Source organism: Cloeon dipterum, chromosome 2, assembly GCF_949628265.1.
Source record: "Cloeon dipterum chromosome 2, ieCloDipt1.1, whole genome shotgun sequence".
NCBI lineage: Eukaryota > Metazoa > Arthropoda > Insecta > Ephemeroptera > Baetidae > Cloeon > Cloeon dipterum.
In genome coordinates, this window is record NC_088787.1 from 15938828 (window position 1) to 15956104 (window position 17277).

General features: G+C 36.8%; 2 protein-coding genes across 3 annotated transcripts; both read left to right on the forward strand.

Moving 5' to 3' along the window:
• The first annotated feature begins 9188 nt into the window (after nt 1-9188).
• Nucleotides 9189-14092, forward strand: LOC135936819 (C-type lectin domain family 4 member F-like). 2 transcript variants are annotated; one of them, XM_065479789.1, is made up of 8 exons: nt 9189-9343; nt 12327-12408; nt 12674-12907; nt 12993-13094; nt 13153-13221; nt 13283-13369; nt 13434-13545; nt 13609-14092. In XM_065479789.1, the coding sequence occupies exons 2-8, from the start codon at nt 12328-12330 to the stop codon at nt 13833-13835; spliced, it is 912 nt and encodes a 303-aa protein (XP_065335861.1). In that variant the 5' UTR covers nt 9189-9343; nt 12327; the 3' UTR covers nt 13836-14092. The 2 variants fall into 2 exon arrangements, with proteins under 2 accessions (XP_065335861.1, XP_065335860.1); XM_065479788.1 differs by lacking the exon at nt 9189-9343 and having other exon boundaries at nt 12149-12408.
• Nucleotides 14093-14501: 409 nt separating this feature from the next.
• On the forward strand, nt 14502-16932 carry LOC135935717 (ankyrin repeat and SAM domain-containing protein 6-like). Its single transcript, XM_065478258.1, has 8 exons — nt 14502-14879; nt 15053-15229; nt 15285-15473; nt 15658-15839; nt 15891-15979; nt 16189-16438; nt 16572-16635; nt 16791-16932. Exons 1-8 carry the CDS (start codon nt 14651-14653, stop codon nt 16856-16858), a joined length of 1248 nt encoding a protein of 415 aa, XP_065334330.1. The 5' UTR covers nt 14502-14650; the 3' UTR covers nt 16859-16932.
• The last annotated feature ends 345 nt before the right edge of the window (nt 16933-17277 follow it).

The window sequence follows — 17277 nt, forward strand, 5'->3', positions numbered from 1 at the left end:
TCTCTCGGTCTCCCCTCCTGAAGCGGCCGCCTTGTGTTATTATGCTTTTCTTTCGCAGCGCTTTATGTATATAGGTATGTGAACTGTGCACAAACATCACACGCTGGCCGAGGAAGAATGGAAAATATTGAGGCTCTCGCCAGATGGGATCAAGTTTATGGGAAGTTCCCAGAATTCTAATTCAACCTGCTGACGTTTAATTCGATATTTTATGCTGTGAAATTTCCTGCAATAATTACGCTTGCCCCTTTTACAGGCGCCGAGTATGAGTGACGAAAATTGCTCGGTGAATTCCTTCTGTATGATTTAAATAAATCAGGACTGTAGAAGAGTATGACAATCACAAACTTTAATTCTCAATCGTTTTGAACAATCAGATATAATGGATAACCGGTGTAAAAGGTGTTTTGTAATGTTTTTATTCACTTTTAAGCCAAGAGAAGTTGCCGATAAAGCCATGAGCCTGAATTCCTACGAACATTCTGGACTCTAAAACATCATATCCTTAGACAGAATAAGGAATTCTTCAAAACCATCAAACTGAGGAAAATTTTCTCTGCAATCCCCGACAGATATTGATAAAGAAAGAGACACCCGAGGTTACCGCGCGGACAGAATGCGGAGGAAATCGGCTTCAGGAATTTTCCCACAAATGATGGAACTATAAGCAGGAATCCACATTCTTCTCTAAAGCCCCACAGCAGGTTTCGTCGAGGGGGAGGATTACAACCCTTGTGCTGAAAAGGTAATGACAGCGAGGTCGTGAGAACCAAGAGCATCTTTTTCAACGCTGGCTGCAACTCAACTTCAAAGAGGCTGCGCCGAAGAAGGAAGAAGAAGGCAAACGAACCTTGCCGCGCCGGTGTCTGCATTCGCACGTAATTTCAATAGCATAGAAATGTTGCTCTTATTCTCAACGAAGGTATTGATTTTCGCAACGAGCTCGCCGCTGACTGAGCAGAAATCGTTGGATTTCGTCATTTCAAAGGCTTTGTTGCTTGTGATGCTCGGTAGGCTCGTTTCTTTCTGTTTAATTAGTAGCGTGGCCAAATAATTGAAAGCTTGCAATAATAAATAGAGAATTAGCATGGATTTATAATTTCCTGGTGAGTTGAGCTAACCGTACTTGTTGTTGGCAAATAGAGGAGAGAAATGCGAAACAGACACTTAACCTTATTTTGTTTAATCGACAGCATTGTCTACGTCTACACTATTGCCATGACACATGGACTTGCGTATTTTCCATTCCGTGTGTTTTGTAAAGAGTGCAAAAAATGCACATAGATACCAGCTGATAATAATTAATAATATGATCGATTGACTTATTAAATCAATGTCGGTGAAGGTCACTAATTTTCAAGGTAGTTTTTTAACACTCCTTGATTTTTAACAAGAATAAACAAGTGTATATCTTAAAGATTCCCTTTTTATCTGATCATGTCTGAAGCTGCAAGGTCCGAAACCAAATCGTTTGCAAACCTCTGCTTCCGATTTTACAAGCAGATTATAATAATATGATTCATATTATTTTTACTCGTGTTTTAAGCCAGAACTCGATTATAAATTTTGCAATCTGTGTCCGTGTGGACGCCACCATTGAACACAATTCTTTATTAAATTTAGCGAAACGGTAATGTCTAAAAGGGGAACGGAGACGAGGAGGACTTTCAAGAGGCCCAACTGAAACGTATTCAGCTGTCAAGCTGTATCTAGAAACTGTTGAGCGTTAAATTTAAAAATAGAAGCAGCCAGCACAAAAATTAGCGACTGCAGGAAATGTCCAAGCAGCTTTGTTTTGACTCGGCGAGTGATTGATGCAAGCAATGAAAAAGCGTCGCAAAAGTGTTGCTGGCGCGCTTTTCATTTGGGCGTGTGCTGAAAATGCGGCATCAGTCGTAACGAAATTTTCACGTGAAAATCCGGAAAGCTTGTGCTTGGAACGTGTTTTGTGCGCGAGAGATGAAGAAATTTCATGCACCCTCGTGTCACCTCTAATTTTGTTTGTCCTTTGTAAGCTGAACAAAAAGCGAGGCAAATGTGTGACACACTTTGAAAAATAGAAGCGCTCTGCTCTGTTTGCAATTATCTAGTTGTGAATTATTTTAATGAAGCGTGTTTAAGAATTATTGCCTAGCCCGCGTTGGGACAGCGTGCCAAATGGGAAGAGGCGATTCACCCAGCATGAAACGTGTACTTTCGGAACAGGTCGAAGTTCGCATTAATATTTCAAGCTGTTTGTTGAATAGTGTGCAAAAAACTTCAAACAGTAGCATGTTGCTGGCGAAAAGTTTTAAACCACTGCTGAGGCGGAGGGGCCAAAGAATACTACGCCTTCTCAGAAACCACAGACTTGGCCTCCCGCTTGTTGGTTTTTGCGAACATTATGTCTCCAGATATTGGACACGCGCCAAAATTCACTTGCGAAAAAAGAATGGCTTTGACTCTTGACATGGAAGTGAATTAATACCCCGCGAGCCGAACGCGCGGTGCTTCTGTTTTGGCAGACTCGGCGAACAGACGGCGCTCTTTAATCCGTTTAATAATTCACACTTGCTTAATACCATAAGCCGATTTGAACTTCCTAGTGGAAATCTGCAGCATTCGTAACTTTTGTAATTTACAGCATCAGCAGGGTGTTGGAAAGGTTTTTCGATTAGACGAATGCTAGCTATTTCCTCAAGCACAAATACACATCCGTATATAACTAACAGCTGGATGGACACATTTCATTAAATTCTTTGTTGATTTATAAAAAAAAAATGAGTTACGCAATCAGTCTTCTAATTTACTTCAAGAGAGTGGGTGTGAGGAATGAAGCACGCTAGTTATCACTGTCAACCATTGCATGCTTTAAACAAAACTGTATTGCATTTGGGAAACACGTATTTGTGTGTTCTAAACTATACGCATCTACTTCTCCATATTTCCGGTTTCAAGTGGTTCATTTTTTCAATAAGGAAACGCTTAAATATGGTAACGATGACACATCTTCATAGCTTTAATTTTACTAAAATAGGCATACAATTTACAGTTCCATCAAGATTAACTGGAATCTTCTTGGTTTCACTTAAATTCGTTCTAACAAAATATTAGCTTTCGCAAATTTCGTAAGTCAGCGAAAGATTAATAAACAAGATAAATCTGTTATTTATCGATATATCAAATTAAAAATATAATGTTAGTTTATTAAGCTCCTATTTATATATTTGAATATTTTATAGCTTGTTTGAATCGCATAAATTTTATATATTTTGATTCAAAGTAACACATTATGAAGGTGTATGTATACACTTTGAATCAATAATATTTCCATTGAAAGTACGTAAATGGATAAAATTGCACCCAGTTGGATTGAGATGTCTCTCTAATACCATTAAATACGTAAAAGAAGTAATCACTTCCACGCTGCTGTCATTTGCGAGTAGCAGGGTGCAAAAAATCCATCAATTTGAATAAGGAAACGGCAGGAGGCGAATGCAAATTGATTGTTAATCAACTCAAACGCGCGCGCGGGTATTCAAAGCTGGGCAAAATCGCGAGCTCTTTTACCGCGTTTAATCAATCACTCGGCTAGAAATGCAGTGTCACGCTGCATCCAACATGTAAACAGATACGAAAGTCCGCTTTTGCATGGGGGCATCTCGGGCGCGCAGTCAGTGATACAGTTTATTTTATGCGGGGGCCGCAGCCGCCACTTGTGTTGGCAGCACGCGGCTCTTCCTGAATGCGCTGTGGAGCGGGTGATTAAAATACAAAGGGCTGCTATTGCGAATAGGAGAGCAGGCAGCGACAGACTGCAGGCACATGCTGAAAATAGCACCTCTTTCAACCAATTAGTTGCACTTTTTTGCCAGCGACACACGGCAATCGAGGGAACACGACACTCCTGGAATAATGACCAGGTCTCGCCTCCACTCGTATTATTAATGGTGATGACGTACCGGGCTGGTTCCAAGTCCGCCTATATATTCTTGTTTATCCCACTTCATGCGAGTTCTCCAGCAGTTCCAATAGGATGCGCTCTGAAAAAGAAAAAGAAATCACATATGCTCGGCAGTGATAATTACAACAATTGCTAACAGCCACAATGAATTTTAGTAAGCGTTTTTATTCAAAGTGTTTAATTTTTATAGTTGCAATCTTCCATATAAATGAGGAATTCACTGTGGTAATTTCTTTTCTTGAATTACAGCTGCGGGTCAAATATTCAAAAAAGTTATTTCTAAATTAATTAAGAGATAACGATGTAATTAACTTTGACCATGATAACCAATTAAAAAAACTGCTCTTGATAAGATGATTGAGTTCCAAGAAAATTGTTAAAGTGATATAACAACAGACTTAATTAAAATACAGTTAAAAACTTCTGTTATTTCTTCGGTGGCATCAATGTAAAAATTGCAACTGACACTTCAAACATGGAAACGAGGAAAAAATTTTCAAATTCTGCGGTGCTCTTATTTTTTTAGGGTAAGGTAATCCAGTTGGCCATAATCGGCCAACTAATAAATTTCCATGCTACACACCACTGCTCTCATGCATTTTAATTATCATTATACCTCTCCTCGCGAATAAATATCTCAATCTCAGATCAAAAATGCGTCCCACACGCTCAGAGCTGAATTACCACCAGCGCAAAAGTCATAAAACACCTTCAAATAAAGAGAGCAACTAGTCTCTGTGAGATTCTTAACGCGACTGCAAAGCGTTAAATACAGTTAAAATGGTGCTCTAAGCACTTCATATATCATGTCATTCGAACAAACGGTAACGAGAGTGAAAATTAATGTGTGATATATCAAATAATAAGACTTAAATGCTGCAACTTATTATTGTTGTTATGGTCGCGACCACAACAACATATATGCGCCTAGATTTTATAGACCGATTTGGATTTTCATGATATAATCATTATTATTGTTTCTTCTTCTTCGCTTCTTGTCAAAGTACAAAGGGAACATTTTAAAATTATATAAAATTTTATTATGTAAGCAAACAAGCCAGCTGGAGACTATATAACACTAAAAATAAAAAAATCTGTCATATGCGATGTGCTAAATTTGTTATTCGAATCATAGTTGCATGCATATATGGAGTCGATCGTTTGTAAAAAAGTGAAAGAATAATATGCTTTACTTTGTATGAGTAAAATAATAATTGTCTTAAGGCATTTTAACGTTGTAAAATAATCAAATTTCCTCCTAATCTATATTTTCATTAATAAAGACGATATTTTTTTAGTTATTGCTGATAGCGTAATCTCAAAAGCTATTGTGTCGTACTAGCTTTTTCAAGAAATGTGTGGGGGTGCGATTGACTACAACAACCGAGAGCGCATCATCGAAAGGAGGCAGCTGCGAGGCAACGATATAGCGACTGGCACCAGCGTCTGCAGCCGCCACCAGTACGCAGCATTTTCCTTCAGGATGAACGACCTGCCCCCTGAACTCAAGGACTGTACCGTGGCCGAATTCCCCTTTCTGCGTTAGTTTTCAGATTTCAGATTTAAATCGATTGAGATTCCGGCTCAGTGCGAGGTGAGGAATTGCCATGCTATCTCTGTTTGCCATTTCTTGCAATTATTTTATTTTAGTTTAATGTATTGACCATGCAGGAATAAACAAGTATATGTAATCACATTTTAATTTGTTTAATAGAGGAGTGGTGGCTAATTGACTTGTCTAGTAAACATATGTGGTCAAGCGTTTACCTCTCCTTGAAGTCGGCGTTCAGTGACGATCGAAGGCGGCGGTCATGGACTTGTGTGTGTGATCTCAGCGGAATGTTAAATGTATGAAGTCTCTGTGCCAAGGCTGTGAGCTGCGTAAATTGTACGTTGTATGGCGTTAAATGGGAAAATATTAAACCGATTACTTTTTTAATATCCTGATTTCCAACTAAAACCTGATTTGAAGTAATTGCCTTAATTGCAAACAAGGTTATAAGGGATTTTCATTGTAATGTTGATTCTGAAACAAAGGACATTTTAAAGAGGGGAGATTAAAACTTAATCATTATTTTTTTCTCGGTCTTCTCGTCGTGTTCCTTTATTTCAGAAGCATTAAAGCCTGAAAGGTTACAGAAATTCCGCTTCGCGCGGATAATGCAGGGTCGCATTGCTTCTCAGCAGCTTAATTAATGAGCCGAGAAGCAACGCCGAGTGAGTCAACAGACGGTGAAATGCAGATTTCCCCGAAGTCTTCTCGCAACAAACAGATTTTTCAATATAAAATCGTGCTCTGACTGTCTGTAGTGGACATATAGAGACTTTTCCAAGCTTAGGTTATTTAATGCTGACGTAAAACAAGCGAAAATTGCTTGAATGGAGGCATACCTGCGTGAATTCAATGTCATTTGTAAGCTCCAGACACACTTTTTGCACCGTTCAAAATAGAACGCAATTGTTTATGCAATGCACACGTGTGAACGTTTGAGCGCACACAAATACGCGCGTGCTATTGAGTGCGTTTTATCGAGCATTCATACAAACAAATAAAAATAAATGAGTAGAGAATAGAAGAAGTGTAACAAGCCGAACAATGAGACAGATAAATATGCAACCGTATAAATCTTTTGAACGCATTAATCTCGACGGGCTACACACAAACAAGGCCACGAGAGATTCAACCCTCTCTCGATACATAATTTATGTACTAATTGCTCGTTCTTGCTACTACATTGAGCGAGAGAGTGAATGAATGAATGAATATAAAAAGAAGCCAAGCAGCTCAGGTGTGGGCTACCAAGAAAATATTTTCTGCTCTGCTGCCATTCCGATCTAATATCTAATCTAATAAACAGGTTTTTGGCTTCCATTCAAAATTTCCCCTTAAGTCAGAGCTAATGCGTGTATTGAAAGTTTTTAATGTGAACTCTATCGCATCAGAAACACACAATCATGCCCCACATTTGTTTTTCACTCTGATTATTTATCGCTTGCAAGACGCCTACCAGATATTATCGTTTTTCAACGGAGGTTTCCATCCAATTGCAGCGAGCCAACATAGTTCTTAATAAGGTGTTTGACAACAAAAGACAGTAATTGGGGTTGCGAAACCTAGACGCACATTGATTTTTCTATTTATAACTAAACCTACCTACAAGAAAAATGCATTCTATGAACAAAGCAAAAACTTCAACGTAAAATAGAGTCATTTTAATAATCTAAGAAGTCTTTTTGTTTTTAATGATTTTCAGAAGTAATACACCAGACGTGAGACGGTTCATTACCCTTCATACGCCAACCCACTGACATTAATAATTGTACTATTGCTTATGTAGCGAAATAGTGAGTGCGAAGGAGAGCACTGGTCGGCCGAAGGTGCGCGGAGAGAGAGAGAGAGAGAGAGAGAGGGGAGGGGCAAAGGCAAAGCCATTGTAATATTTTAAGATGCTGAATTGATGAGTTAATATTCCAACTTTCGCGCGGGAAGTTATGGAACTTCACCATAACCAATTAGAATGAAAAAGATGTTAAAATTGAAAAATTCCCAAGATGGAAGGGAACATACCATCAGGAAGCGAAGTATACAATAAAATTGATCTCCTTGCACAATTTGTAGTTTTCGCTTCTTGACCTTACAAGCTACAAACTAATGGACAATGTCCACATTCAACTTGGGAATTTTGCCACGTCTTCTTCATATTTTTATTTTAAGAACAACATGAAGATTTAAATAATTGAATAAACATTTTTGCGTTCATGAATCTCGTCATTTTCTTACATAAGCGGAAAATTTAAGTAAAATAAGTTTATTTTTAGCATTTTCAACTTTATCTTGTAAACCTGTTATTACGACAATACAGACTAAGTTATTTATAATGCTTTAATTAGTGCTCTCAGGAGAACATAATTGAATTGACTCATTATGACACTTTATCGTTTAGATAAAAATTTGATTTTGTATCAAATTCATAGCAGCCAGTTATATAACAGAAATTGGAATTTGAAATTTTTTGCATGGCAAACGTAACTCTCGAAATTTCCGGTAACTTGAAGTGGACATTGTGGTGCTTTTGAGAAGTTCGGAAACGCTTAATTTTATGCGTAGCTGCGTGTAGTGCAATACCAAAATGAGAAGCAAGGTCTTTCGTGCAAAGTCAATCAAGTCTTGGCCTCTAATGTGCTGTGCTGACAGGCGGGCCGCCCACGCAAAACAATTTATATCGTAATGTTAGCCGCTTTATGAGCACTTGGCAAAAGCCAATGCCTCAATTTGCTGCCGAGGCGCCAAAATAGATTACTTGACTGCATCAAGATGTATCGCTTACTCTGCTAATCCAACTGTGGCTTTAGTTCGATGGAATGAATAATACTATTACAAATGATGAAAATGGAGATTTTTAACATCTCACGAATATATCCATGTGGAAAAACTCAAATATTTTCGCCAACAAATCAATTTTTATCTAATATTTTCAGTATTTTCATGATATATGCTACCAAAAATTATAATTCAGCCCTATTTAATATTTCCATAGATAACACCATCTAAATCTAAAAATTAAGGTAGCGTGTATTATACTTTTCAGAATATGGCAACAACAAAATTAAGATAGCTTAATTTATTTGTAACTATTTTTCTCCCTTTGTTATGTCTTAATAATAAATAAAAGATCATCATCATTAATAAATATTTATAAATTACGCTGCAGAGTAAATTAATGCTCAATGAGTCGAGTTTGAAGCAATAAAGCAAAATAAATATGTCTTCCTTCTTCTTCTATGTCGAGAAGCAGCTAGTCTCATTGGACAACCAGCTAATGCTAATAAATATTGTACAATTCTAATTGACATTCACGCCCATGACATCCATAAATTTAAATTATTATTGTTTTGCTATTAAAAGAGTACAACTCTTTGAATAGTTGCTACATCATTTCAACGATTGGATCATCTCTGCAATAAGTCCAATTTCCAAGAGAAACAAAATTAAATTAATCTTATGCATAAAACAAACCGTTTAATATTCAAACAAAAACTTTGAAATTTTGGGGCAAAAGGATAAAATAGAGGACTATGAAAATAGCATCTGTGAAAAGTATGCAGATTACCACAATATTGCACATATAATCAAAGTCAAGTTTCTGTTGTTGGTTGAGCCGAGGGTCGTAGTAATTTTGCCCCATTAGCAGTGGCGCGAGTGCAGCATCCACTTGCATTTCAACACCACTTGAGTTTTACTTGGCTGCTGTGAGGCTGGCTAAAAGGCTTCTTCTTAACGAGTGTTGTGTGCGCAATCTCGCTCTTTGCTCAGTTTACTTTTTAGCGCCGTGCCTCAATTTTTGCAAGAGGAACACTTGAAGCAAGCACATTTTCTTTTATCTCAAAACAATAATCAAGGTCAGTGTCAATGGTTTTTGAGTGCTGTTTAAACCTTTCTTCAAACACTCTTGACAGTGATGCGGCAAACGAAGGCATTAATAGTGCACCCGCGTCACATCCTTATATTTATTTTTGTACTCTGCACCCGTCTGCACCATACTAATTTGTTTAAATTTCCATTTTATCAGTGCTAAAGTATGAAATCTGTGAATTTGACCAATTTTATTTCTTTTTAATTACACAGTATTTCAACTATATTTTTGGATAAAGATCGCGAAACAAAAATTATCATGCAGTGCATTGAACAAATAGATTAGAATAAGATATACATAGTAAAGTGAGCTTAACTTAAAAAAATGAACTCAGTAATTCCAACTGCTCTTTTTATAATAAAATAAAAACTGTATATTTTCTGCAAGTTTATTTAAAATAAAAATAAATAATGGAATATTATGATATTCATTAAGGTGTAAATATATTGTTTCAATATATATCAGTACGATATCTTAAAAGCCTAGTAAAAATCGAAATAACCTAGATATTTTGTAGCTTTAATTTAATTTCATCACGCAAACCTTTCAAACTCATTTGGCTAAAAAGCCGTGGATTCTGCTCTCACCTTGCGATATATATGCGGATAAGCCTAACCGCTGCTGCTTCAGGAAATTTAAATATTCGTGTGCATAGTCATCATTCAACTAAAAATTCAATAGTATTTAAAAAGACAACAGTTTATCACAAAATAATATGGAACCTTTCATTTCACCTGCCTAAAATGAACATATATCCATAATTATTATAGCAGAAGTTTAGTATCATTATAGCGTAGGGGTCCTGATCCCTTTCATCCGGATTTATATAAAATTCATTGAAGATTGAAACACGTCGTATGCGCCATCTTTTCGTAGAAAAGGAAATTAAAACTTGTTGGAACCCGTCAGATGGCACTCTACATCAAAACAGAGAGAACTCTCAGAAAAATAAATCTGAGTGAGAAAACATTCCACCAAATAACAGCTGAATTTTCAGCAAACAAGGGCCTGATGGCCTCTCTTATCTTATCATCAGTCAGATGCCATGTCCTAAAGTAACACACTTCAAGTCACCACCGTAACTCATTAACGCCAGCCAAAGTGATTTATTTTGGATTAAAATGGTAAGCAAACCTAAACGTGAAATTTTGTTCCCTCCTTATAATAATTTATTATTTACTATCCCTTTTTAGATGCAAAGGTGATTACTAGAAGACAGTTCTGAGCGGCAAATGACGAATACTCGACAAAGGGTTCACGAGTCCACCGGGATATTCTGAAGCAACCACTACCTTCAGGAATGCCGCCAGTGATCCTGCAGAACTGGAGCACGTCCAGCACCCCAACTTTCGTCAAGTGTGCCTGACAAGAGTCGGGGACAAAGGCACCGCTTTTTAGTTCTGCAGTTACTTTTGCACCATCCTAATTCAAGATAAATCTTAAATCCAGATACAAATCTGTTTTTTGTTTTTAATAAAAAAATGTCATGGCAGTCATTTTCCAAAAAAAATGTAATAATTTTGGCTCAGTTTCAATTAACATTATTATTGGTTTATAAACTGGTTATATAACGTAATACACCAGAAAAACAGGGAAATATAGTTCCAATGTAATATTAACATCCACAAATGTCAATAAACACAACTGCAACTGAATCTTACAATTTTCCATTACTCTAATAGTGATGAAAATACCCACTTCACCTAAGAAATGTACACAATCAGCTTTGTTACTTCAACTTAAAGCGTCCATGATGCAATGGATCACCTTAATCTATTGAAAGGTATTCAAATAAGGATGGTTGGTATTATTTATTGATTGCTTTTACCAATTAATTTCCTAACATGAATAATATAAGGATACCTTCACCACATTGATAAATAAATAAATTCATAAAAGTACGAAGCTGGTTATATGCTGTATTCGTGCCATTATTAATATTAATTACTTTTTGCAGTTATTAATCAAAATAAGTAGATTTAGGTAGTGATTTTGATCCACGTAATCCGTTACTATTAATATATATCCATGATATATTTTTGCAATATAGAGATGTGAAGAAAGAAAAATAACGTGTTTCTTATTGCCATCAAGCTATATAATCAATTCTGAAATACGAGTATCTGAAGTATAATTTGGTTATTTTTTCTGCCGCGCACTCTGCGTCAAGTTGGGAAAGTTAGAGGCGCAGCAAAGAACTAATAATGGGTGTTGCAGTGTAATTTCCGAAGCATCGCAATTTCGGCGGACGTGACAGCGATTCACTCTGCAGCAAAAAGCTTTGCCGCAAGACAGTGGCGTGTTTGGCTCAATATTATTTTTTCAAAACAAATGAAAAAACGTCAAAGTGTTTGTGTGTAAAGCATCAGCGTGAGGTGGTCCAATAAGGAATATTGTTTTAAAAAATATTTGAAAACGAAGCAATTATTTAAATTACAAGAGCATTAGGAGTTTTTAAGAAACTCATGAGAGTAATTAGCTTTTCCTCATCTTTTTTATAAGAAATATTTAACTGTCGTGACACTACTCGACCTGAACTGCCCCAACGCGCGGTTCTTGGGTAGCGGCCGGCGGCCGCGCCTTGTATCTGCAGTCGCGTGTTGCGGCAGTCCAGGCCAAGTAGTGTCACGACATTAACATGTAAATTAAATTATTAAGTATACCATGTTATTCATTTAGTGGATGCAAACTGATGCTTCAGCACCTCTAGCTGCTCTAAATGATTTCCAAAATAATTCTGACTTAACGAGAAAATTTATCAGTGCGATGTGTGCACGACATATATATATATATATATTATGTCTAATAAGTATGAGATTTTTGGTTCTTTGCGCGCCCCTGCTGGAAACCGCATAATATTATATTTGAAGGTGAAGATGCATCAGTTCCTCAATATCATCATGTCCATCAGAGCGGGCTGTGCGCAGATTTGTGCTAGTCGTTATGTTTAGCAGTTCATTTCTTTCCAGGATGCAGAACTGTGCGGCTCTCGTGTTTGTGCTATTTTCCTTCTTGTTAGCAACAGTGTCTGCTCAAACAGATTCTCCGTTTGTAAGTATTAATTTACTCTCGTTTGTTTTGCACCCTCTGATATTAGGTGTAATCTTCTACACTTTATCAATTCCAACAATTAAAACCGCATTATTTGTGGTTCGAGAATTCTTACGTTTTTTTCTCCACTTCACTCTCTGGATTATCATTTTAAATTAAAATTCTTTTCTGATTTAACCAGGCGTGAGTATTTTGTAAATTTTCTTGAAATAAATGTGGTTATTTCGTCGGCTCTTGAATTTTTTATTTGAAAATTGACTTTTAGCGATGCGATGAGTTGAGTGCAAAGTTGGACTCCTGCTTGAATAACAATGAGCTGATCTTGAAAGTTTTCAACGAGACGGCCAAGCAACTTGAAAAGCAGTGCGACGAAAACAAGGAGGCTGCAAAAAAAGAAGTGGAAAAGAAGGAAATGGAAAAGAAAGAAATGCAGATGGAGTTAAATAAGTTGCGCGTTGAGAATGAAATCACGAAGGCGCAAAATATGCAGTGTGAAAAGGTGAAAACAAAAAGTGCTATCATTTTTGTTCCTTTTCTTAATATCTCTTGGCTTTATTACTAAATTTACGTTCATGCAAACGCAGGCAAAACAAAATGAGCAAGCGCTGCGAGAGCAGTGTGAAAAAGAAAAACTGGATTGTCAGCTTATGAAAGCGCAGCCAGTTCTGATACCGTCTTCACCAGAGGTTTTTTGTACATTTCAGCGTTATTTACCCTTCGTTTATACGTTCATTTAATTTTTAGGACTTCTCTGATGTTGTCCAGGAGCTTAAAAAGTGTGAAAAGAAAGTTGCAGATTTATTGACAGAACGGGTATGCGCTTGTTTAACATCTTTAATTAAAGCGAAAAAAATACATTTTAACGGTGTTTTAGGTGAAATTGAACACTACCCTTTCCCCGTTAAATGCGTTGCAGCTGATGAATTTGACAACAGGCACCTACTATTACGACAAGAAAAACGTGAGGAAATTTTTTAAAGAAATTTTGAAAATGATATCTTTAATTGAACAATACAAAATTGCAGCGTTATTCATGGAGAGAGGCTCAGGAACTTTGCAAATCTTTGGGTTTGCAACTCGCCTCGTTCGAAACGCCCAAAAAACTTTCCACTTTTTGGAATTCCGCTTCGTCGTATGGTTAGTGAGGCAATTTTAAGCTATAAAAGCATTCATTAATTTTTTTATTGAATGATCATTCAGTTTGGGGCCCATGGACCTCAGGAAGCTACTTTGGGCACCAGCCGGGAGAGTTTCACTGGGGAAACGGTCAGAGAATCAGTACAGATATGTGGAGGCTTGGACAGCCCGACGAGTTTGGTGTCGGCAAAGAAAGCTGTGTCTATGTGTATGATGGAGCTCTATACGACGAGCCATGTACCGATAAGAACAATGTGATTTGCGAGCAACCCATGTATCAATTTGGTTGAATATCAATTCGTTAAAGAAAAAGCAGGTCGATGGTCGATGTTAAATATAGGTAGCGGTGACTATTAATTGCTATTTTTAATTCAACTTGAAATTTTTGTAGAGTAAGGGTACATCTAGCATGAATCGGATCTTTCAGGGAATTTTTTACTGTTTGAAATGATTTATTAATTAGCTTTATTTAAAATGTTATGGATCACAAAATTCCATGCCTATATGCTGACGAGTTCAAATAAACCAAAATACTAAACTATCATAACCAGTGACTTCAAAGTTTTGTTTAAAACCATTCCCATATTAAAAATATGTATTTTTATAAAATCAAAATTTTTCTCTCATTATTCCTCATATCATAAGACGCATGAGTTTAATAGACCAAAAAATAATTGTGAACTACGTGCTATTTTAACGACTCAGGACGAAGCTCTATATTAGTAAGCGATTTGTTTTATCGTCAGTTTACAAAACAAGCAAAAATTTAATTGCAAATACTGAAAGAAATGAGTAACCTAATCAATTTTTAATTATCAAACAAAATTTGCAGACATTTTTCCTTTCCTTTTCATAGTTTTTCTCTTATTCTTTTCTCTTCTCGCTGCTCTTTTTGATCTGTTGATGGTTGATATACCCTGAAATTTAAATATCTCACAGAATTTTACCCATACCGAGAGAAACACTTTTAAACATGCACCTGTCAAACAGCACAAATGGATCGAAATAACTAAGCCGCCAAGCGTTCTTCTCATTTTTCTAATCAACGTAAGTTTGCTGTTACCGTACGATTCATACTCTAGTTTCAATATCCGGTAGAGGGACAATGACCAACACTGATTGTGAGGCGAACTATGTGCGTGAACTGCACTTGGCCGCTGCCAAAGGTGATGGCTCCCGCGTGGACAGCCTGCTGAAAGAGCGGCCACACCTGCTCGATGCGGCCAACGAGTGGGGCTGGACGCCGCTGATGCAGGCGGCTGCAAGCGGCCACCTCAACCTCGCAGCCACTTTCATCAGTCACGGCGCCGACTTGAATGCCAGCAACAAACTAGGTTTATTAATAGCAATTTGCAACTAAATTATCAGAGTGCAAAAGACTTTCAAATTTAACAGTATTTTTAACTGTAGAATTTTACAGCTTTCGAAAAATTACAGCGTTTGAATTACTTACATATCGCAGCATTTTATTTCGCAAAGGAGATTTAAATTTGTGATTCTGTCTTAGGAATGACAATTTTGTGCGTGGCGGTATCGTCTGGAAAAGAACGCTTGGTTCGTCTTTTATTGGAGCACGGCGCAAACAGCGAGACCTCTGTTATTTCCGCTGTGGTCCACGGACATTCGCATCTCCTGGATGAAAACCTCTTCACTAACCAAAACAATGGCACCTTAAAATTATCTGGTCATTTACTAAATTTAAAAATTTCGTACCTAGCCTTAATCTTATGATTCATTAGGTTCGTCTAGTTTGCACATGGCAGTGATCGTGCAGTCGCCGGAAATTCTGCACACTTTGATTGTCAGGGGGACTGATCCTAACGTTCGAGATGAAGCAGGACTAAGTGCTCTTGACTTAGCCGAGAGGATGGCTCAGGCTGGCTTGTTTGGATGTGTTGAAATGGTCACAACGTTAAGACAAATATCAGGTTAGGTTCAAATCTGCTATAACAACATTTGAATTAAAAATACTCTTCGAAAACTATTTAAAAGTTGATTTTGCTTTGCTCGATCGCCTTGTATTAAACATGTAATAATTTATTTGACAAAATGGGAAATATTATCGGCAATTTTTTATAGAAGAACAAACAATAATATTAAATAAATTTCTAGAATGCAAGCTCTCTGTAGAGTGGTGCGATGGCGTGTTGGAAAGTAGTCGGGATGGTGACTTGAATCGTTTATTGCTTCTGTTGGCCGAGATGAGGAGCAAATGCAGGCAGCAATTTAATCATTCTCACGCTCAAATCCTATCACAGGCCCTGCTTGCGGCCGCAGAAAATGGACAAGACTTGGTATAAATGTTTTCTACTGTTATCAATTTTATCTTTAACCATGTTTTCAAGGTAATCGATGTGTTGCTCAAGCATAAACTTAACTTGGATGTTTATGGAGACCAAGGGATGACACCTCTCATGCTCGCAGCTACAAATGGGTAAAATAATTTTATTATTCTCTTTTCTGCAACCAACATCTATCTGCTTCATCAACATTAAAAATAATATTATTTATTGAACTCAACTATTGCAAATTTAAATCAATATAAAGCTTATATTTTCCACCAGAAAATATAAAAAATTATAAGAATTGAATTATATCTTAAAGCTCCTATTCAAAAATTTGATGGCAAAATTATCATTACAGACATCTGAATGCTGTCGAGCGACTTTTGGCGGCAGGGGCCAACTCTCACTTGAAAAGCTCTGTCTCTGGACACAATTCGTTTGAATTGGCCTCGCTGTCAGAAAATGCTCCACCTGAGTTGACACGCCTGCTGGCCAAGCACACCATCAAGAATGCAGATGCACTTACTCCAATGGTCGACCGTCGACGCATCCAGTGGCCTCTATCACCACAACCTACCACACATCGCCTACTGAAACTACCAAAAAGTGTAAAAAAAATCAAACCATTATCTCGTGGTATCGGATTTGTTAAAATTTTATGCCAGCATTTTTCTTTATTAGTGTCTATCTTTCAAGTTATTAAAAATAAATTTCATTTATTTCTTTTTTTAATCGTTTCAGCCGCACAGAGCGTCTTCCCTGCCAGGTTCGCCCACCTATCAGCGGTCGATTTCAAGTACTACAGGTATGAAATCTCTAAAGCTATATTTCAAATTGATATCATACATATCTCGCTATGGATTCTAAATTTCTTCTGAAGAATTTTGGAAGCTAAAATTTAAGTTCATATTATACAGAATTATATTTTAATAGCTCTCTCTCCATTTAATATTATTTCAGAAGACGACGGATCGCGCACACCTAAAAAGATCAAGCGATTCTTGTCTTGCATGACAAATATGAAGTGAAGGTGTTGTGACGTAACATTACGAAAGTACAGTTTATGTTCCATAATTATATGATAAGCGTTGAAATTCAGTTTTAAAATTTATTTTATCATTCTACTCTTTAATATAAATATGATTGCAGAGTTTAGCATTACAATATCGGTTTTAACTGACAATATTTGAGCAAGCAAGAGAGTTGTGCGTGTATATTTCTACATTGGTGCAAGCATTGTTTAATTTATTAAATTAATTCTAACAATTCTAATTTTGTCTTTTTAAGAATTGTGTTAGTTCTATATAAGCCTGAGCTCCAATTTTTCAATAACAGTTACACCATAAATTTCGAAATGTTTTAATTAATCTGTGAAACGTTTTTATGAAGCGAGAAAAATACAGAAAAAATATAGAAATCAACTCTTTATCTCAATTTTTAATTAATT